At 41.1% G+C, this 22,412-nt stretch overlaps 1 protein-coding gene across 3 annotated transcripts; it reads right to left on the reverse strand.

Annotated features, from left to right (window-relative positions):
• Positions 1 to 373: 373 nt before the first annotated feature.
• On the reverse strand, positions 374 to 21,568 carry BTBD3 (BTB domain containing 3). 3 transcript variants are annotated; one of them, XM_053938959.1, is made up of 5 exons: positions 21,510 to 21,568; positions 9,825 to 10,089; positions 9,174 to 9,264; positions 8,559 to 8,677; positions 374 to 4,668 (listed from the first exon to the last, which is right to left on the reverse strand). In XM_053938959.1, exons 2-5 carry the CDS (start codon positions 9,965 to 9,967, stop codon positions 3,636 to 3,638), a joined length of 1,386 nt encoding a protein of 461 aa, XP_053794934.1. In that variant the 5' UTR covers positions 9,968 to 10,089; positions 21,510 to 21,568; the 3' UTR covers positions 374 to 3,635. The 3 variants fall into 3 exon arrangements, with proteins under 3 accessions (XP_053794934.1, XP_053794935.1, XP_053794933.1); XM_053938960.1 differs by lacking the exon at positions 21,510 to 21,568 and adding an exon at positions 21,224 to 21,278; XM_053938958.1 differs by lacking the exon at positions 21,510 to 21,568 and having other exon boundaries at positions 9,825 to 10,397.
• Positions 21,569 to 22,412: the final 844 nt, after the last annotated feature.

The raw sequence follows: 22,412 nt of genomic DNA on the forward strand, positions 1-22,412 counted from the left end.
GGCCTTTCCTGTGCCAACTGTCTTTTAGAATAAACAAAAGACCCTCCCCCTTCATCTCCACATGCTTAATAATATTAACAGAACATGAAAATATTAATGCTAGTAGACAAGGTCTTTCATAAGGTACATAAATGAATTCATTCACTCTAGCTCATTAGCTTAATCATCAACCTTTTTACAGTGTAACTGATTAACATTTTCATTGTTCTTCTTTGATATTCCTTAGACTTTTGCTTCTTTGGGGATCAAAAGATCTCTGAATGCATAAGCTCAACAAATATTCTTGCACTACTGTATAACAATAGGAGCTGTTAAAAGAGATAACTAAGTAAGGACTTTCACAGATCATGCTTCAAAGATACTGCAGGAAACAAACATTTAAGAATAATTTTTATTTTTATGTTTAACATGATTATACACATTCATGAGTCCAACAAGATCTGCACTGTGACATTAAAGATACAGTACAATGACATTCAACATGAGGTACTTAATATATTTATATATATCTGTTCCTTTATAAATAATGCTGTAAGCCTGCTAAGATCAAACACTGCTTCAGCACAAATGGGTGCTGGGACCTGAAGTGAGCCAAGTTTATCACAACAAAAAAACAAAACCCAAAATAGTTCAGTGCAATAAGTGTGTAGAAATTAAAGAGTTTACTTAAATACTATTTTAGATAATGCAGAAAGTATATTACATTATACTCTCTTATCACAGATTCCTCTCACCAGCAAATCAAAGATACAAGTAGCAAAGACAGCCAGGAACAGTTTCGACAGAATCTGCAAGGTGATTTCTATCGACATTATGTTTATATTCCAGGCTGATATGGCTGATGCTTGCAAGATGTAAATCAATGTATTCAAGCTTGGGTGCTTCTGCTAAACCAACCAAATCCACATTCTGACACCTACTGAAGTGCCCTGATGTGCCAAGGTGAGTGGCACAGGCCACCTTCTTACATCCCAGTACTTGTTAGCATCACAAAGTGCTCAGAAGCAAGTTATGCTGTGAGCATCAAAATGTGTTCTGGGTGCCTTTGTTTAATCACCCACACTTGAAACCTTTCCCTGCTCCAGCTCCCAAAACTCGGAATGGATTCAGAGGAATTAAGCTAGAGGTTGCTTTCATCCTACTTCGTCAAAAAGACAAAAGAATCAAATTACAACAATAATTAAATAACAGCTCATGTTCTACATATTACAGCTACAGAGTATTCTGATCTCTGAACTTCTCTTCCAGCCAGCGAATGTAGCAGATATGTCACCTTTATTTGCAGATAAGTCAAAACAAATAATAAATTCAAAGTGAGAATCCAAGACTAGGTAAACCAATGCACTACTCTCTGACTTGTCCCACCAGCTGTGGCACATTTTTTTTATCAAATCGGAATGCAGCTCGCTACCACAACCTGTCAATCTGCTTATCACTCTGAGTAATTACATCTGCATCAGCCACTTGTTGTACAAAAATTTAATCAGCTGATTAGGATCGTTCTCTGCTTTGAAATGTATCTTAAATAAATGGATCTGCTGCTTAAGATGTTGGCTAAAGTAGATGACCGTTACCTCATCAAAATCTCAGATTCCTTTCTATGATCTCTTCAGCAACCCTTTCTCCACTCCATACCATTTACACTCTTGTCTATTTTCAGTTGTAGATCTAAATATAAGTAACTGCAGGTTTTTATAAATCTCTCCCTGGGAGTTTTCCACAGAGCATTCTGTTTAGATTTCACAAACAGTCTGGATTATGTACATCTGTTACAAAAACCAAAACATTTTTCTATGTATTTTGAGGGTATTTACATTTCAGAAAGAGAGCTGCTTACACACACATGTATGTATGTATGTATACAAAACATTAAACGCTAAGATGGATGAAAGGCATAAATCCTGTGGAGTACTTTTTTACCTGGCTCTCTTTTTATTACCTAGAGAGAAGATCTGGGCTTTGAGTACACTCCACTTGTCCTTGCTGCAGATGGTATTTTGGACACTACAAAGATGTATTTTGGCACTTTCTGATGGCCAGGGGCCAGGATTCCAACCATCAAGCAACACTTAGAGTAAGAGTATTAAACTGGTAAAATAATATGAGAAAACCATTTTTATTACAGAACTTACAAGTGAATTTAGGGTTATGCTACATTAATGTGTTGATATACCACAACATTAATCTTCAGCAGGTCTAAAGAATCATTTTGTTAAAAGGTACGCAACAAACAGAATCTATTTCAGAGGTGAAGCAAGATGCTTTACAATGGCCAGTGTAGCCTTTGAGGAACAACTGTTCCAGTGCAGTGATGAAGGATTTTCTCATGTTTCAATAATACCTGTAGTTCTTATTTATACTGGTTTCCTCCCCTCATACAAGGAGTATCCCTCATACTTTTGCAAAAATGATACTGATATGTAACTTCCTGGGGGAAAAAACTCAGGCAAGAAAAAGGTTCCGGACCACATAATCCTCTGATTGATGTGTAGCCATAAGCAATTGCAAGAGCTCCAACAATAACCCATTAGCGGAGACTTCCTCCCCCTCACTGCTATTGGATGGTATACACTAAGTGTAATATGACCACAGTTGGGATCTTCTGTCTTTGTCTAAATTTCAACTGGTAATAAAAAGAAAAAAAAATCTTGTATTACAGAAAAAAATCCAAGTCAAGATTGATACATTCTTTTGTTCCTCTAAAATTTGCCTCTACCATGTTTAGGAAGAAGAAAAAACCCAAACAAAACAAACAAAAAATTATCTTGCATTACATGATTGATATAAATTCCCATTTATTTAGCAAGGGTTCAAAGAAATGCCATTTAAAGAGCAGATCAACTCCAATGTAGCAAAACCTGGGTCATGGGAGTAGAGTTTCAAGAGCTGCATACACATGAATTTGAACGCATGCAAGTACTTCCTTGCCTTCAAGGTGGGATTCCTAGAAAATGAACTCCAAGGGTAACTTGCCAAGCCCACATCCCTTCCTCACTGTGAACATGTCCATGCACTGGGGATAAGGACAGTATGCCGTGGAGCTTCCTGAAAGATGCCTCCTGCTTCCCATCTTCCCCTGGAGCCATCCCGAACAGTTGGCTACAGGAGAATCTCATAGGATGAAGGTTTAAACTTGTGCTTTTTCTCCTTATAACTGAAGGACTTCTTCCAGCCCCCATGGTCAAAAGCAGCTTGGCTTACTGGAATCTCTAAAGTCTGCAGAGCAGACAGCAGAGAGAACTATAAAACAAGACTCTTCATTTTCTATCCCTACCTCCCCAATACAAGCAGGAAGCAGAAAATGGAGAAAGAAAAAACAGATCAATGAAGACAGTGTTTAGTGAGATACAAGATCTGGTGATTCACCAGTGCATCAATGAAAGGGTCAGCATCACCAGCAAACAGGCACCCCTCTTACAAAGCCTTTAAAACTTACTTGTTTCTAAGAGCTTCCAATTTAAATATTACACTTAATCACCAATGATGCTACAAGTATAGCAAACCAGTAACTTGCCCACAGCATTTAGTTACATATTCCCTGTACTGATCACATATCTGCAGATAAAAGCTAAGAATCAGTAGGCCTGAACCAGACAGGTTCTTCATAGCAAAATGCTTTGTATCCACACACACATTCAAGCGTAAAATATGAGTTCAGGAATTTGTCCTCCCTGTACCCCTGTGCCATTTGTACTGTCCGAGGAGCACTGAAACTGAACAGTCACCTTCCCACACTGAACTTCTGTCATTCCTTCTTGTCCAAAATAGCTGAGTTCATTACCATCCAGAATCACGCTTGCTGTGTAAAAGGTGTCAGGCTCAATCTGCACTGGATACTCAAACCACACAGGAAAAGTGTTACTAGAACCATCTGAGAAGTATTTACTTAAGTTCTGGCCCAGGATAACTCCTTGCCGCTTCAGTTCAATCTTAGCACTGTACTCTGCCGACCCACAGCTGGAGCCGTAGAGCCCAAAGCCAGCAATAAACACTCTCTTATCAACAGCAAACTGGATGCTATCACAGCGGCCCCGGTAGCGCCACTGGTTGCTGCGATAAGCGCAGGACTGGAAGCGGTGGCAGCGCTGAGGGACGAGGCCTTTGCGGGGCTTGCTGACAAACTGCAGCTCCGGCTTTTTGGCAGCTGTGTACCAGAGGAAGATGTCGTTGGTTTCGTTGAGAGTCAGGATCCCGGACTGAGCAGCGCCGTTGGCAAAGTCGTCGAGGGCCATGGTCGGGATGCGGATCAGGTAGAGAGCCTTGCCCAGCACCTTGCGCTTGTTCTCTATGGTGGCCGTCAGCTCTTGTCGCTGGCACTCCACTTCAGCCCAGTTCAGAGCTGCCTCAAAAACAACAATTTCTTTGGCATTCAGAGTCTCCCTTCGGAGAATGCTTTCAAGTGTCTGAAAATCAATGTCACAGAAGCCCTCAGACTTCAAAGCAAGCTCAGCTTGGGCATCAATCACTTCCCAGCAGCGCTGGGTCAGGTCAGGTTCCTCGAATAAGCAGCTCTGGGAGAGCAACACGCAGGCATTCTTTGCACTCAGACTTGTCTCGAGAAAGTTAACACAGGCACGGGCCAGGTGAGGGACAATGTACTTCTTGGCAGCATACAGAGTGGCCAGGACAGTGTCTGCGGCCAAATCGATCTCATCACAATAGATGTACCTGAAATAAAGCACACAGGTGTAATGCTGCTGCTTAATGCAACACCAGTTTGTCAACAACAAACACATACAAAATCATAAAAAAAGAATATTTAAATGACTCCACAGTAAAATCAAGCAGTGCTTTGGGGAGTATTGATTAGGCCCAGAAAGAAAGTACAAAAAAAAATTCAGCACTTATGTTAAGACCATGGAAGAGAACAGGTTTAAATCTAAAGTGAATCAAACTTTCCATTTGGAGTGCATGCTATGAGACAATTGTTTAAAAACTGTGGCCCCTGCAGCTCTGTGCTCCTTCCATACAGGTCTTGGCTCCCAGGCAGGAGCTCCTGCAGGGCTGCCTCACTTGGCTACCACAGGAGTCTGGAACTTGTGTTATCAAGAGTCCTTGGACTGCATGTCCCCTGATGGTGAACCGTGGTTTACTGAGCTGTATGAACAAACACAGGAACAAGTTTGCAGAGAGTAACTAGGTAATCTAAGAAGAGAAATGCTATTCAAGTATATCAGGTGCTATCCATTTCTGTAACTACTGGATTGGGCTTTTTTCAGAGGTGGCTTTTTTGTTTGTTTTTTTCAAAGGGTTATGAAACATATCGGAAATTGAAGATTTTCAGGGTTTTAATGCTCACAACATCCTAACTCAACAAGCACAGCATTTTCACTCAGTCTCACTGCACAAGGATGAAAAAACCTTTATTGCTATGGCAGTGTGGTGGAAGAGATGAAGGTGAAATTCTATTTATGTGACTAAACTGCTGGGATTCATTGCTCAGAGAAATGAAGCATTGTACAGTTTGTTCTTTTCAATATCTCATACTTCAGGGCTCCATTTGCAGCTGGTGAATGCAATGTGCTAAAATCATGCCAAATGCAATTTCACTCTTCACAGGGATAAGCAAGACTTGATGGTTATGGCTGATAAAATTGTCTTCCTCCAGAAAGCTTAAGTTGTATGCAACCCTGTACTAATTAATTTTTTCTAGTTAGCAGGCTTCCCTACACAATGAGTTTTCTGCAGAACAGATGTGCCTATAAAGAGGAATTAGTGCCTACACTGATCTGATTATAGTTGTAAATAACTATTTGTATTTTTGCAGCTGTAAGATAGTATTCTCCATGCTGCACTTGGAAAACATGCACAGAGGAGATACTGCTCCAGCAATATAAAATCTAAGAGGTTACAGAGAAAAAAGAAAACTTACATAGAGCCAAGCTTATTTTTAGTGTTTAAGTACTTGGTTTTAGCCTATTTTTGAAACCAAAGAACCCATCTGTATATCAATGGTTACAGGCTCAGCTCCTTTACTGCCCCAAAAAAATTCCATTTTCAATTAATTTGTTTTTATGATTCTCCTCATTGCTCTCCTACTCTTTCTTCCCTTCTATTACTTCTCTTTGCCTGCTAGTACAACAGAGAATACTGACATCTGTTTTAAATTGAAATAGTTCAAGAGTTGCTATTTTAATATTCCTGAAAATAAAGAACTAATATCACTGATGTACAGCAGACACAGCACAGATCGACTGTCAGCAATATTCCACACCTCTTACTCTGCCAATGCACCTCAGCTCTGGTTTGCAATTACTGATATTTCGGTTTCACCCTGTTCTCAAACACAGGATTCTGTCAGACCAGAGGGTTTGATGGTTTAGTAACACATTCAGCCTGGGATAAGATGAGATCACAGTTCTAACTTGAACAGTCAAGACTGAGATAAGATATAATACATTAATGCACCAATTCAGCTTGGCAGCTAGACTATACATTTAACCCTGTTTGTAAAACTGTAGAGAACAGTCAAAGCAGTTTTACTGGAAGAATAACTAATGTCTACCCGTCATAGTATTTCCTATATTACACCTGGCAATAGCTTGTTTGTTGTCAGAATGCCCACTGTGTACTAAACACAAAAAATATTTATGCTATCAGGATTCATTGGCCCCAGGGGAAAACAAACCAAACTTCTTGAGCAAGATGTCACAACCAAAAAACCAAAGCTAAATATATTTTCTGACAAAGTTTATGATGCAGAAAGAAGCCGGTGAAGGAGAGGCTGCTTTGGCATGGCTAAAGTCTTTCTCTCTGTAGCAATATAGCCTTGCCATCCATGACTCACAGCAGTTGCAGGAAACACTCTCAGGGATGGTTTCCCAGAGTGAGAGGAGTGAAGAGGACAGTGGCTCCCCCTAAGCTCCACATGCAGTGGATCCTGTGATTAGGGGACACTGCACTGCTGAGCAACATCCCTGTGCCTTCCCTGCACCACCATGGCTGCACCATCCCGGTGTTGCAGACACTGGGCCACTCTGCAGCCTCAGACACACTGCATCAGGGAAGACAGCACTGGCAAGGTTACCTCAACAGCCACACAGACCACAAACTTTTTCTTGTTTTTACAGTTTTTTCAAAAAAAGCTGAGAAGGTGAAGAATCCCATAGTTCTGGCCATGCTCTCATAGACAGTTTCCTAAATTGCCATGGGCGCCAAGACCTAGATGTCAGTGTTAATACTCTTCTCTAGGCTTGCTTTCTGCACACATTTCTTAATGATAAATTCAGAAAGCATTCAGTTTTTATACAGCACATCATGTTCAGCCACAGTGAAATAGATTTGCTGTTCAAAACGAAAGAGGGGCTGGAAGAACCCAAGTATCTTGTATTTGTGATTTGTAAAGTTCAGCATGAAAGTGGGAGTCTGAGCTCTGCCACAAAATCAAAAAGGCCCAAAGCAAAGATCCATAACACATCTCCCTACCTAATGTCACATCTTAACTTTATATTCCATGTCTACAGAACATCTGTGGAGCTCTTCTGGCAATTACCTATATTTGCACAGAACGTTCCTGATGTTGATGATAATCTATAAGAACTCTATATGCAACTTTGAATGTTCATCTATGATGCCAGTGAAATGTTAAAAAATGAAACAGAAACTCTTCTGTAATCACAAGTTAATCAAAACAATCCATGAAAAACAATAAATTACTAGCTAGTGATTATATCATTACTTGCAAGAAAGCCTGCAGCATATTAAAAGGATCACTATCAGATACTGATGTATTTTTTCTACAGGAAAGCAACAGCATTGATTTAAGTTGAAGGAAAAAAAACAAAAACTCAAAGCCATATCATTTCTGTGATAGGGCATTTCTCAACAATCAGAGTTTATACATACATTTAAGGACAATTCAGCAGGGAAGCTGCTTCATTATGCCCATTTAGGAAAAGAGAACATTTCTTACGCAGTTTGCAAGAAGAAAAATAATGATCATGTAAACAGACTCGTTTTCCTTGTTAGATAAAACCCCCTATTCATGTAAGCAGCCTTTTTATCACTTTTCAAATACATCAATATGATACATAAGGAAAAAAATATTTTTCAGAGGCTATACTGAATAACTTAGGGTCATTTTTCTAAGACAAGACCTGCGTACTGCAGGTTTATAAATGAGCTGTAATGATGTCAATCTACAAACCTAGCAATTTACTGGGTCTGAGGGGGCTTTGTACATGCATTTTTAACTTTCCTCTATGCTTGCAAAGTAGAAGAGTTGGTTTGGGGTTTTTTGTTACAGCTGACAAATCTTTTTAGTAACTCCATTCCTTTGTGTAACATATAGTGACAAATCAGATCGATAGGCATTACAGTACACAATGCACCCAAAGATCCCCTGTCAAAGTCATTATTTACAACTGCCTACATTAGTCTAATATGTGTGTGCCTGGAAGTACAGGAGAGAGCAAAATTAGGTGAAAGTTTAAAACACAAAAAGAGGAATATTTCAAGCGACTCCTTTCTTTCTGTTTATATGCAACTTCAGCTATGACATTGGCAGCGTATGTATACATCAGAAAGGAACACGTATCCAGCAGATGAATGATGCTTACTTCAGCATGGCAAGAAAAGCAGCAGGCTCAACATCTGGTATACGGATTTCATCTTTGTCCTCAGCAAGCTCTCCATAAAACATTGCATGGAATACAGAGCTCCCAACAGCCAGGACATACTGTTGAGAAAGGAAATCTTATTTCATGCTTTGAACTGAAAACACTGCCAATACAAACAATGTGGGAGAGCCACTCTGAGCATATTTGGCTGCACTGACAGGCTCTACAGATACACTTCAGTAAGAAATTAAGTCCAAGTGAAGAACAAGTTACACGTTTTCCTTGTATTTTACTCTCCTGGGGATAGATGCATTAGCTACTGGAAAACGCTCACCTCCCCACAGAAGTTAATTATTTCTAGGAAATCTCAAGAGCAGTATTAATCAACAGCACAAAGCAGTATTCCTAACTTTACTGCCTTAGCCCAACAAATGTGCTGTTCAACCAAAAACACAAAGAAAAGCCAGGGAGAGATTATCCCACTGCATGTGGCCTTTCCAAACACAGACTGCTGCCTGTCCCAGAAGAGCTGAGCCTCCCACGCTCTGTCCCACTGTAACTGTGGGAGCTCTCTCTGGTCTCCCCGCCCAAGCCGATCATGCAGCTGTTGCTTACTTTGTGTCCTGGCAGCCGCTGGGTCCCACCTGGTGGCCCGACCACAAAATGAACATCTGCCATCAAGTCATTGTTGAACATCACTGCATTTCTACAAACAGAGGTAGCATGTTAATTTGTGGCACCCAGGAACTCTCTGCATGTCCCAGACCCAAGAAATTTGATTTTTTAACAACTTCAAGTTACTTGTTAGCAAAAAGGAGCAGGTCATGCTTTGCTTCCAGCTACTTTACACATCATTGCACAAATTTTCTCTCACCAGAGAAAATACTAAGGAGGTAAAAGTGTTTTTTGGTGTGTGCAGGTGCAATAAAATAAACCCCCAAACTTCTGAGAACTTCCAAAGAAGTGGAAATCGAAGTCCAGGGCATTTATCACTGAAAAACCCCACTGAGGTCTAAAAGGAAATCTTCATGTGTATGCTGCAGCTTTCAGCAACATTTTTATTAACTCAAACAGATGCTTTGACTGGAAAAGAGATATTAAAATATTTTTCCATTATCAAAATTCTTATTTCCCACACACACATACAGGGACAAAAAAGCCCAAATAAAATATAACCATGTTTTCTTCAGCAAATAAATGCACTCGGGACATTTTGCTACTTTTCACCTCTCCATTCAAACACCAAAAAAACCGCCCTGAACTTACCTCTCTCTGATGGTTGGATAAAGTCCTTGCCAATTAGGTGCAGGAATAGTGTTGTTGTTATTGAGATTTTGCTGATGGTACTGCTGGACAGCAGCTGTATTAGTATTAGCTGGTTTCTTTCGGGGAAAAATATCAGCAGCCATCTTCTTCTTCTTTTTGGTCTTCAAGGTAATGATTTCATAGCAAACTGGAGGCAATTTGCTGTTGCTACTGCTACTGCTATTTCCTTTCTTAGAGCTCTTCTTAGATCTGCTCTTGACCGTCTCTGGAAGCATCAAGAAGAAGGTGAGACATTTCATGTTCTTTCCTTTCTCATCTACCATCAGTATATCTGTGTGTAAAGACCGACAGCCTAACTAGCTAGGAACATTTAGGAATGCATGTGGAAGCTGTAACACCAAAAGCAGCAGAGATGAGAGTCTGCTTCTTTTCCAGCAAGACAAGGTGACCTTTCCAGCACCCAGAGTAGGAAACTGAGTTTAAGTTTGATCCAGTACTTGAACCGTTAAATACATCCCCATCATTCCTGCCAGCTTGCTTTCTTTCTTTCCAGCTTTCCCGATCAGGAACGGCCTGGCAGCGGTACAGCCCGGGCAGAGGGCAGGAGGAGCGCACGGTGGCAGTGCCAGGCTGCCGGCGAGCCCAAGTTGTGCGGGAAGGGCTGGGAGCGGAGCAGGACTGGCAGCCGTGCGGCCGGAGCTGGCAGCGCGGAGCCAATGGCTGCAGCCACCGAGCGCGATTGGGCTCGCACACAGTGACACCTATTGTAGCCTGCGCGCTCCCACGTTAAAGCCACAGCAGCGCTCCCGCAGCTCCCACGCAGCCGGCGGCAAGGATGGAATCAATGGCACACGCGGCTGCGTAAGTGCTCGGCTGGCCGGGAGTGCGTGAGTGTTTCTCTTGCGTGTGCGTGCTGTGTGTGTGAGCTCTCCTCGGTGCCGCTTCAATTTTCATAGGCGAAGCAGTAAGAAGTTGAAATTAGGTAGAAAGATCCGAGTCTATTACCGTGGGAGCTATTTCCACGGGCATTCGATATAAGCACAGCTTCCTTTGCCTCTAGCATTCCCACAAATCCCTCCTGTAAGAGCTGTTCAGCCAGTGTGCGACAGATATCAGAACCGAATTAAAGCAATCAAGCAGCAGCATAGGCAGCGATGCAGCCAAACAATCCCTTTCAGCGCAGCTTCTACTCCAGTGTAACATGAACAGGGATGAGGTCACAGCTTCAGCTTTAACTCCTTCTGTTTCCAGATAACATAACAGCCTTTGACAGGGGTCCCAAATCACTAAGCAGTGCTAATTAAGGCAGCTTACACCAGACATGGCTACACCATATCAGAAAACTTCTAGATGTGTAATCAGATTGAAGCAAACCAGACTGAATATATTTAATCAGTATTTCAAAGCATTAAATAAAAGGGTCTGAATGATTTAGAGTGTCTCAGGCAAAAATCACTCGTTGAGATGCAAACAGTCCGATTTTATTCACAAATACTTTTGAAATAAACAGGATATAAGCTATGCCAACCAAACCATTTAAATAGGAAATAAGTCTATTTGTTAGTCATTAGTTTACTCAGAACTTAAATTGAGATCAGATTTCTTTAATAGCAGGTCAAGTGTATAGGAAAAACCACCAAGTAAGCATAGCCATTTAAAAACAAAAGCAGGGAAATAAAAAATACTTGGTATGAAGTATCAACATATCATACCTTAAAATACTAAACATGTTAAAATACTGGGGAGCAGATAGTTAAAATATGATTTCATAATTACTTTCAGTTTTAAAGAAAAAAACCTCTGCTTTCAAAGCTAATTTAGTTACATTTTGCCTTAATTCGTTTTGCTGGACAAGATACAGCAGGGAAATTAAAGTGATAAAAGATTGGTGAAGAAATCTTGTTGAAGCCCCTGACAAATCTGCCACTGACTCAAACAGAAATATTACTCAGGCTATTTATTCACTCTCCATCCCAACTGCTTGAATCACAGCTGGGCTGTGTAACACACACTCAGAATGTCTTTAACCTGAGAATATGCCGTTATTTCAAAGATTACCATGTCTCCTTGGGAGATGCTTCACACCAAGCACTCACTGCATGCCCCAGCCATCTGGAGGCTTAGCGGCAGTGCTTGGGGATGATGCCATTCCCAGACACATCTGTCCTCTCTGTCTGAAGGCACTGCTCATGGAAGGGGGAAACCAAGGGAGACGTGTCCATGCCTTAGCTGCTACATTTCACAATTCAACATCTTATTGCAAAATCTCCTTGAGTGCTGCTTTAAAGGAAGATGGTGGGTTATGTGTGAAAGGCAGAGACACGTTCCTAAATACATTGAGGGGAGGTTATGTAACTAAGAAATTATTTCTAGCAACCTTTTCTTTCTCCTCCACACATTTTGTTTTTTATCTGCAATAGACTGATTAGAAGGGGAAACTAAAAACCTAAACCATATTGAACTGTAGAGAGGGAAAAGAAGGGGTAAAGGAGAAGAAACTCATCCCACAGATGGGATCTTCTAACTGCTCACAGCTGAGTTTATAAAAGGAACACAGCAGGTATTCTCAGCACAGAATTTGAGTTTGTTGAGTTTGTGTAAGTTTTTTTTCCCTCTCCTTATGTAAATTTCCAGCCCTTCCAATTACAACAATAACCCTTTTGCCACTGCACAGGACAAACATTTCAAAAGGAAGAAATCTTTAAAAAACCTCTTAAAGATACAGAAAACCATAGACTCCAGAAAATCTGGTTCTCAGCATTGCAGTTGGCAGAAGGCAAAAGACAGGAGCGTTTGGGAGATTTGACTGTCATTCCACAAATCCATTTTATAGACTCCCAGAGTATATATAAATCAAGGTCTTGGCATATTTCTTCAAACCAGTGACCATGACAAATCCAAAGATTTTACACACACACCACATAAGTCACTGTGAGGCTACAGGAGATAAAGAGAATGGACAGACTGACCAGTTAACTCCATGTGGGAAAGACACATTGTCAAACGTGAATCCACAGAAATCCACCAACCTTTGAGTTCTGGAGAATACCACACATGCACAGCACATTGTGCTTTCTGGGAAAGGAAAGGAGAGAGAAGCTGCAGCTGAAGCATGTTCTGCCTGAACTCAGAAGTCAGACAGACCCCATTAGACAAGAAGTATCTGCACAACAGGATAAAAAATCAAGCCCAGTAAATAAAAAGCCATCTTTGCCTGCTCTTAAGCCACCCACCAAAACCCAGTCTACTCTAACTAGAAAATAGCACAGATTCCAGAACAGAATCTAAATAGATTTAGATTTTCATAGAATTCCTGTGAAAAACTACAAACCTCTTACAGGTTCATACCACCTTCCACTGCACTTCATCACCTCAGGAACTAAGTATCATAAACTACTCATTAGATGGATGTGAAACAGGAAAAAAAAAAACCAAAAAATTAGTGCTATTCTCTGTAGGTACAGACTTTGTGGTAACTGGGAGTGGGGCTGTGGCTGAGCCTCATCCCCAGTAGGCTACAGCTGTGAAAAGCAAGCAAACAGCATTGAAAACAATGAGCCATGGAGTGCCCAGGTGCACTGACCAATCACCAAAGGGAACAGAGGGCACACAGGTGCAATGCATGAACATGAGGGGTATAAAAGGCTGGGCTAAAGAACAAGAAAGGCAGATACTTACAGCTTTCTGCTGTGATATGATGTTACTCTGTATGGGCAGATGCCTGATGCCCTCTGATGTGTATGGGTTGAAGCTTTCTGATACGATATGGTGATACTCTGTATTGTGGCTGTCTGGACTGCTGCATGTGCTGTGGCATATACTGCGACAATTCTCACTCTCTATTCTTTCTGTTTTTGCAGCAGCTTTCATTTCCTTTCATACAATGGTGTTTTGTTGTTTTACTATACAAATACTGTTAATAAATTTAGAAATCAATACACTGGCAGTCAGTAAAAACAAGCCATGAACTACTGCCTATTGAAAGAGCAGGGAAAATCCCCAGTTTAGATCAGTCTGTCTCCAACAAGAGGATCAAGGAAGGTCACCTTCTCTGACCCACAGATCTATCTGTTTCTGAAATCTTATTACAATGTGCTCCTAATCTTCTTCAGCAAGTCTCATTTTTCTTCATTAATTATATATTAACAGAACTAAACTTGCTATATACAACTGAGAAAAAGGGAAATGCAGTTCTTCAAAGGCACATTAATTTTTATTTTACAAGCAAAGTAGTCATATCAGAAATATTTCAAGTTAAAGAATATAGGAAATTCCATGCTTAAATCTTTATGCTGTCCTAATGGGTATTCAAAATGCCAGAAGAATTAAGCAAAACACTATATTCCCAGTCTGAGGTACTACACATCAAGTTACATGCCCCTTCCAAAACATTAGGAGCAGGTTACAAGCCCTTGGAAATCAGTTCCTGACTAAACATTGTGAACTGAAGCAGCAATTTTGCTGTTCAAACCCAAGTGTGTGCAACACACCTGCCATCCCAGCTTATTTATCCCTTAATAACATAATATACCTTGTGCAGCACAGGAGTCACAGTACAGCCCAGCTCTCAGCACAACTTTTAATGTTACTACTATATTACTACTACACTATATTAATAATATTATTACAACTTTTAATGTTACTACTATAATTATGCCTTTCTAAAGGTAACTTCCAATTGGGAAATCAGTTTAATTTCCAGACCTGATGGCAGTATTCTTCCTTATATTTCATCAATTTCTCCTGCTGCAACAGCAGGGATACCAAAGAGTTTCTATCTTTTTTCTCCTTCTAATAAGCTGAGTTTTTGTACATCTCTCATTTACAGGCCTGTTCCTCATGTAGTAATATGACCTACACAATTCTATAAAGAAAAAAAACTTTCATTAAAATTCCCAATTGTTTATTACAACCACATCATGAATAAGGAAAAGAATTCTTAGTAAGTAGTGAGGAAATGCATACATTTCTTTTTCTGTAGAATTGCCAAATGTCTTCTTTGGCAGTTACTACGCCTATGCAGTATTAACATTGTTTAAATCCTGAATTTCCCCCTACAAGGAAACAAATTTCAAATGACAAATCTTGATTAACCAAAATAATACACAATGTTACTGTTTAACAAATCTACCTGTCTGTCCACTGCTAGCTTTCACTGAATTTAACTTCAAGCACTGATTTTAAAATGGAATATACATGTTTAAAAACTAACTAAACCAACAGAAAACCTCAATAAACCAAACCCACACAGCTGTGGTGCCTTCTTCTGTTTACCTCTCTATGAATTATTTAGTCACTTGGAAGAGTCCTTCCCAATCACCATTCCAGCCCTTCTGTTTGTAAAAACAAATTTGGAAAGGGCACTGATAGCTCTACCCTTGATTTCCTCAAGTAAAAAAATGCATTGCAGTGGACAAAAACTTCCAGTCTCCTCTCTCCTAAGTTTCTTATTGGCAGCACTGGAAGAAACCAAGATGGCATCTTCTGTTGGTTGCATGGAAAAGCTGGCAATGATGTCTTAGTCAAGTCTTGTATAGAGAGAAAAAAAAAAAAAAAGGCAACCAAAAGCAGGAAGAAAGATGGGCAAAATTGTAAAGACTCTCAAAGAAGCCAAAATAGATGCTAAAAAAAGCAATTACATCCCAGAATAGCAAAGAGCTGTGAAAGAGTAGAATAGTATCAGAGTAGAATTGCATCTTGAACCAAGACTAGAAGCTTCAAAACAAAGTCAAAAATAGTTAAATACTATTTTTCTATAGAACTCATACTACGCTAGCAACATACTTGTTACCAAATATTCTTAACTGCTTAGTGTTTATGAGGATTTAAATACTTTGCATAACATTATCCACTAAGATAGCTTTTACTTTTTCTTCCTAAATGTCCTTAATGCTTCAAAGAAAACAAAAGCAGAAAGTCCCGAGCAGCCTAGTCAAAAGATAAACACCAACTTAAATAAAATAGAAACCTAAAGAATTAATATTCACAACTACTTTTTACTCCTGTAGTATTTCCTAGCATACAGTTGATACATGGTATTTGTTCTAGTCTCTACCAAAGCAGCCTTTCCATTAAATCTTTTTAATATGTCATTAAGCAATATCCATTTTGAGACAAAGCAATCACAACAAAACATATAACATTAATATCTACTCCTATGTTTACTTGCAAATAAATGTGCACTTTCTTTGTATGGATTTCAAGTCACTTTCCATGAGCCTGTTCCTACCTCAACTGCAACATCTCCTATTCTCATTTTTTCCTGTTACCTTTCTTGCTTAGCTGCTTAAAGCCTGCAATTGAACTTCGGTGAGAGGTTGAACAACTTAATATTTATGTTCCAAACACTTTGCTATGCTTGGTCTTTTTCTTTAAAGGTTTTGTTCCCTGATGGACAAAAATAACGTATCAGAGTGAGAAAAAAAAAGTTCAAAATTTTCTTATATTGTCATTCTGATTTGAAGACCGTGCCTGCTGCAGGAATGATAGTCCATATAAACCACAACTGTGGCAAGGAAGGCCTACATTTAGACAACCTGCAGTAAACAATATACTTGATCCCATTACAGTGAATTACCCCACAGACATTCTCTTCTGGGCATATGGTACAAAATAATGTCAAATGCTTCATTACAATATAAAATATATTATTTGACAAACCTGCTAAGAGATATTCCCCAATATCATAGTTTGGGAGCTGCAGGAAGAAAATAGAGCAAAATTTGCAATGCATTCTATGTGCAGTAACTTGTTTATTGCTAGTTCAAAGTAAAACAAAGAATTGTAAATGAACTCCATGAAGAGAAAACCTGCAACCACAAAATGATAATTCAGTTCAAGGTTACAGGAGATAAACTGTTTTGCTACTAATTTAAAAGAGACAAGTTATGCATTTGTTCCCCATCGTGGCTACTCAAGCTTGTCCATTTCATTTCACGTAGAGCTTTGCTCTGGACAGTCTGTGGGGTCAAAAAATAACTTCTTTCTTAGTGGCTTTATTTATTTATTTATAAACATGATATTGCAAACCTCAAAGCACTCAACCCTTTTCCTAAGGCAAAGGTCAACTTTAATTCTACTGTGCCTCTTACCAAAACTGACTGACAAAGGAAAGCTCAGATAGCTCAGGAAATTGGTAATGAGATACAGTGGTTTTCATCTCTGGGTCACTAATTCTAAATTGACTAAGGTCAACAGTAATCAAAAGTCATTAGCATTTCATGATCTTTCAGTGCCCTATGAGAAGGAAGCGAGTGATCTTAGCACACTTCAGAAAAACCACCACTACAATCAGCACTCACATGATGCCTGCTTCAAGGTAGAGGTTGGATCAGATGACTACAGACAGAACTTCCAATCTTGCAGGCAGATCTCACCTCTGTAGACAAACCTTTTACCAATTTTAACTTGGCTCACAAACCATTATTTTCAATGGTTAAATTAATACAGGAATAGTTAAATAAATATGGGTTCTCTAAAGGGCATGCTGTAAGCTGCCTGGTCCTGCTCCTGCTCCTTCACATCAGCAGCTCCCAAATGTGTTTGTTCCCCTGCACACAGTTAAGTCTGAAGAATGCAAATGCAAACAGGCACTTCCTCAGAGAGGAAGGTTCTCACTTGTGAGAACCAATGGCACTAAAAGTAACTACTCCATAAGTATCCACAGAGGAACCGCACCACAGTTAATTATGCTAGTGTATAGCTCAAGGACTACATTTTTCATGTGCAGGTAACCTACATTCACCACATCACACCATTGTGTTGAAGCTCCCGGTGGGACAGAAGGGAGGAGAGGATATTGCTACAGTGCACAACCACACCTGCTCTCACACTTCCGTCACCTGGGACTGTCATGGCAACAGCACCTTCAACAAGGGTAAGGAAAACAAAAGGGACTTTTGGAAAGCTTAGGTAGTTGTTGTAATGTATGGGTCTATAATGGAAAACCACATTGTGCCAATCTGTAGTTTTACATCTAGGCAAGGTTAGCAAACATGCGGCTTAAAAACCCCACAGCAGATGAACAACCTGTGTGTTCACAGCAGCAGAGCATCACAGCTGGCAGCATTCAGTGTGTTAAATAGGAAAAGGCTGGTACAGCGTCTTGTTCCCACTGCATTTGAAATTACAGAAGAGGAAAATCATGACAGTGAAAGAGGAACAGGTCAGTACACTGGCAAACCAAGCCTTTGATAAGAAATGCATTCTCAGCCACAGCGGCTCGCGCTTCTCAAAAGTGAGAATTAAAACCAATGAGTAACAACTCTAGCAGTAATTTTACAATTGTCTACTAACCCAAATTTTTAGATATGAGAGACTGATTGCTGCTAACCTGAGCCTAATCCAAATAGTTCAAGGAATGGAACAGGCATGACATCCATTAAACTGCACTGTCCTGAATGACCCTCCCTTTGCCAAACATTAGAAGCTGTGTATCTTGTTACTTGCCCTTAACTGATTCCAGACTCTTCCAACACACACAGCCTCTGTTTGAATCCAAAGGGAGATAAAGATGTTCCCAAATTTTTCTCCTATCCACTGCTTGAGAAAATCAGATTTATTTTCCTATGCTGCACATTGTTCAGTCACACTTGCCTTCCTTAGTAGTCAGTTATGCTTCAGTATTTCCATCAGTTTCTCCTCTTTACAAGTGAATGGCAGCTACTGCACCATCATGAATTTTCAAGAAAAACACATACATACTCCTCAAATTCAGGTTTCAGAATATATTTTTGTGCCTTAAGATGTATTTGTCTATCAATGTTAGGATATCTTAAATGTTCTTCTTCATAGTCACTCTGTGACACATCAGAACTGCAGTAGAGAAAAACTAAGGAAGGGGCAAGTAATCAAACGGAACAGCATAATTAAGGAACTGTACAAGATAAACATAAATACCAATTAGTTTTATGTATTATGAACTTCTGTATAGCATGAAAACCTTTACTTTTCCTGGGTATACATGGGGTAGTATCACTTTGGTCTCATAGAAGTGTAAAGGCAAAAGGCAAAGAGCTCTAAGGAATCCTCACACCTCTCAGACAAGCAAACATGCCACCTGCCTGAAGGACTGCTTTCATTTCATACTCTCAGAAAACCCTTGCAACCGAGCAGAGACAGGACAGCTCTAATTCGAGAGAATGTACTTTTTAAAGAAAATTGCTCCTTTAAATTGCTTTGGATATGAAGAGGAGAAAGTGGGTGGTTATGGTGGTAAAGCTAGGGTGGTTATGGAGTGTAACCTGTTACATAAGTATCCCATCACAGAACCATGTTATCAACAAGTCATTCAGCCTGGTATTGAAGTGGTACATGATCCTCTAGTGAAATATTTTTTCAGGATATCAGGTAATCTTAGGGTACAGGGCTGGACAAGGTAACGTCTCTAGATACCTTCCAAATCTGTTTGTTGCCGGTCTTCACCCCACACAGCCAGGACAGACACCAGATACAGACTGCCAACCAGCTCCCCAGCGTTTTAAAATGCAAACACTTTCTAGATGTTGGACTGGCCTAGTTTTCACAGCAGCTTGCTGAGGTATCAAACTCAGAGAGGGCAGCAGGATCAGAAAACAGATAGCCAGGACCCAAAAATGGGAAGTTTGCAAATTTGAATGCAGTGATGTCATACTTAAGCCTCCCCTCTCCGGTTCCTGACACACACATAAAAAGTGCTTTTGTAACCAAGGTAGGGGATTGGAATTCAACCGAATGGCAGAAAACACAACCTTTAACAACTTCCACCATAAAAAGCTTGTAATCTTATCCTTCCAAGATTCCCATCTCTTATATCCCTCTTTTGCCGCATCTATCAGCCCTTTGAGATAGAAAATGCTGCTTTACCACTCTTTAAGTGCCTCACAAAACAGAGGTTCCACACCAGCTTAGGTACCTGAACATTTGTAAAACAGAACAACAGCCAGCCAAGTCCAGAGAGTTACCAGAGGCAGTATCGCAGCAGAATCATTTTGAATTATCAGAGAAAGCTAATGCTAGGCATAAACAATATTCTACTGCAAAACTTATTGCACAAGTTTCTACAACAGGTGATCTAAATTTCTTCTGACAACATAACACATGGCCTATCATCATCAGACCTCTGTTTTAAGTGAGCCTACCCTAGGACTGCTGCTTTCATTGCAACTGTTTGGTAAATTTAGAAAAAAAAAATTGCTCACAAACTCTAACAAGCAAGTGGCTAAAACATAAAAATTATTGTTGCTATTTGCATTTTTCCCCCCTGGCCTTAAAGGGCAAGCTAAATGAATCCCACGTTGCTTCTGGAAGGTGTTTCCTCTGGGGCAGAGCTCAGCCCTGGCAGGGGACTGGCAGGGAAACACAAGGGAAATTATTGTGCAGTTAGCTGCAGTGTACTTACTGTGAGGGATTTAAAATGAAAAAAAAAAAAAAAAGTAAGTACTACAGTTGACATGCAACTTTGGCAATCCTGCAGAACTTAGTTCAAATGATGGCCATAAGAGATTCGATTTGCAAAGCTACACTACCCAGTAAACCCCAGATACTGGGCACTGCAACATCCTGCACATACATTCTGTAGGAAATGGTGAGACCAGTTCTCTCCCACTAAAATAAAAGCTATTTTGAGCCTAACTCTGGCATAAAAGTTTAAGAAATGCCAAATAAAGTATTGTACACCTATAACCCAGCACCATCTCTCTACAAAAAACAATAGTAAAAAAAAACAGAGCACAGATTAAAATTTAACAAACACATCACATGCTGAAAACAAAGTACTGTAAAGACTAACTACAAGGCAAAAAATCCGCACCAGCACTTCTCAGATGAGACAACCTGTTGAATTAGGCATGTTATTAACCACACTTTAGGAACACGTAGGTATCTTAACTTCAATCCAAACTTTTCCTCGAACTCACAACAACCCACTCCACTCTCCCGTTTTAAAATGCTTCAGCGCTCAGCAAACACTACAACGAACTGAATTTATAAACCTCGAAGTTCACAGGTGGCTTTCTCCAAACAAACAGGAAAATGGTGAATTGTAAAGGCGTGGGCCCTTAGGTGAAACTAGCGAATCTTCCGAGACAGGTACATCAAGAAGTTCGGCCAACAGCGTGGGGAAGGGAGGACGTATTTATGCCAAACCGGATGCAACTATTAATTGTTCCTCCGGGAAGGTTACCGAATTAATGCTTAAAGTACTTCTTTTACAAAAGAAGCTTTACTTTAAGCAGGAGAAAAGCCCCAAAGCCCAACTTTTGGGCTGCCTCCCGGTGGAGGCTCCAGCCTGGGCACAGCCGGGTCCCGGGGCTCCTCCCGAGCCTGCTCCATGGGGTCACCGCCGGCACCGCCGCGAACCCACCCCGCCGCTACACAAAGGGGGACCGAGGGGACACCGACACCCGCCTGCGGACACGCACCGCGACCAGAACCAGGCAAAGGCCGTGCCCGGGGGGGCTCTTTGTGCGACAGAGCCAGGCGGCCCCTCACCCCTCACCCTTCACCGACGGCCCGCGCTCCGTGGCGCTGCCGGCTCTCAGGTGCGGCCGCTCCGCCCCGCCCCGCCCCTCACGGCGGCGCCCCCGCGGGGCGCGGGGAGCCCATTCCCCGCCGGCACGGCCGCAGCCCGGGAGGGGAGCGGGATCGGCCGCCACATCCCGGCGGGGCGCGGGCGGCCCCGCGCGCCGCCCCCCACCCCGCACTGACCTGAGGGCGCTGCCGGGGCGGCGCGCGCGGCCCCTCCTCGCACCGGCGCGCGCGCGCGCGGCCCCGCCCCGCAGGAGCGCGAGCGGCCCAGGCCCCGCCCCCCCCGCCCCGCCCCGCCGCGCGCGGCCCCTTCGGGAGGGAGCTCCGCCCCCCGGGGGCGGCGCCGCGGGGCGTGAGGGAGCGGGGCCGCCCCCGCTTCCACCGCGGCCGCCCGGCGGAGACGCTTTGCAAATGCCCCTTCTGTTGCATCAGCCTGCTGCATATTCATAAACAGCTATGCATGTTACAACTTCTCCTCAAACTAGTTTACATGTTCCGGGAACTGTTTAGCATAGCTCCTCGCCGGGTCCACCTCTTTAGAGGATGCGTATTTGTCGGCCGTGATTTTAGTCCGTTCTTTTTACCACCTCCAGTTTGGGCTTTGGTCTGTATTTTCTACAGACAGTGGGTGCTGATAATTGGCATGTCAGTAGCAGGGATCTTCATCATGTGACTGTCATCCCAACCAAGCAGGCATTTTAACACAAGCATACTGTATCAGTTATTTCACTAATATGTCTAAGTGTAGTGAACAACAGAAATTAAAAACCCTGTGTCTTTATAGCAAAGTTACTTTAACATTATACATATAGCATCCATTTTAATATTTGCAAAAAGCCAATATTATAATATGTATTTATAACATTTAAAAAAAAAGTCAAATCCACTTTTTTTTAAATGAAAAATTCTATTAGTGCTGAAGCATATTCACGCTGCACATATGAGATAAGTTGGGAGACAACTAACATCTTTTTTTAAAACAAAATAAATTAGAAGTGACCTTTTTTAAAAATTAGGAATCTCATGAAAGATCAAGCATATTTATGGCTTATCACGACCAACCTGTTTGAGGATTTGCCCTCT

The sequence above is a fragment of the Vidua chalybeata genome, chromosome 3, assembly GCF_026979565.1.
Source record: "Vidua chalybeata isolate OUT-0048 chromosome 3, bVidCha1 merged haplotype, whole genome shotgun sequence".
NCBI classification, from domain to species: domain Eukaryota; kingdom Metazoa; phylum Chordata; class Aves; order Passeriformes; family Viduidae; genus Vidua; species Vidua chalybeata.

Bases quoted from the DNA above. Each gene is read 5' to 3' on its own strand.
- BTBD3 (XM_053938958.1), bottom strand. From the start codon at position 10,147: ATGGTAGATGAGAAAGGAAAGAACATGAAATGTCTCACCTTCTTCTTG. The intron at 8,678-9,173 runs GTAAGCAACAGC...CTTTCTCAACAG, and splicing joins AGCGGCTGCCAGGACACAAA to TATGTCCTGGCTGTTGGGAG. The intron at 4,669-8,558 runs GTAAGCATCATT...GCTTTATTTCAG, and splicing joins GCTTTTCTTGCCATGCTGAA to GTACATCTATTGTGATGAGA.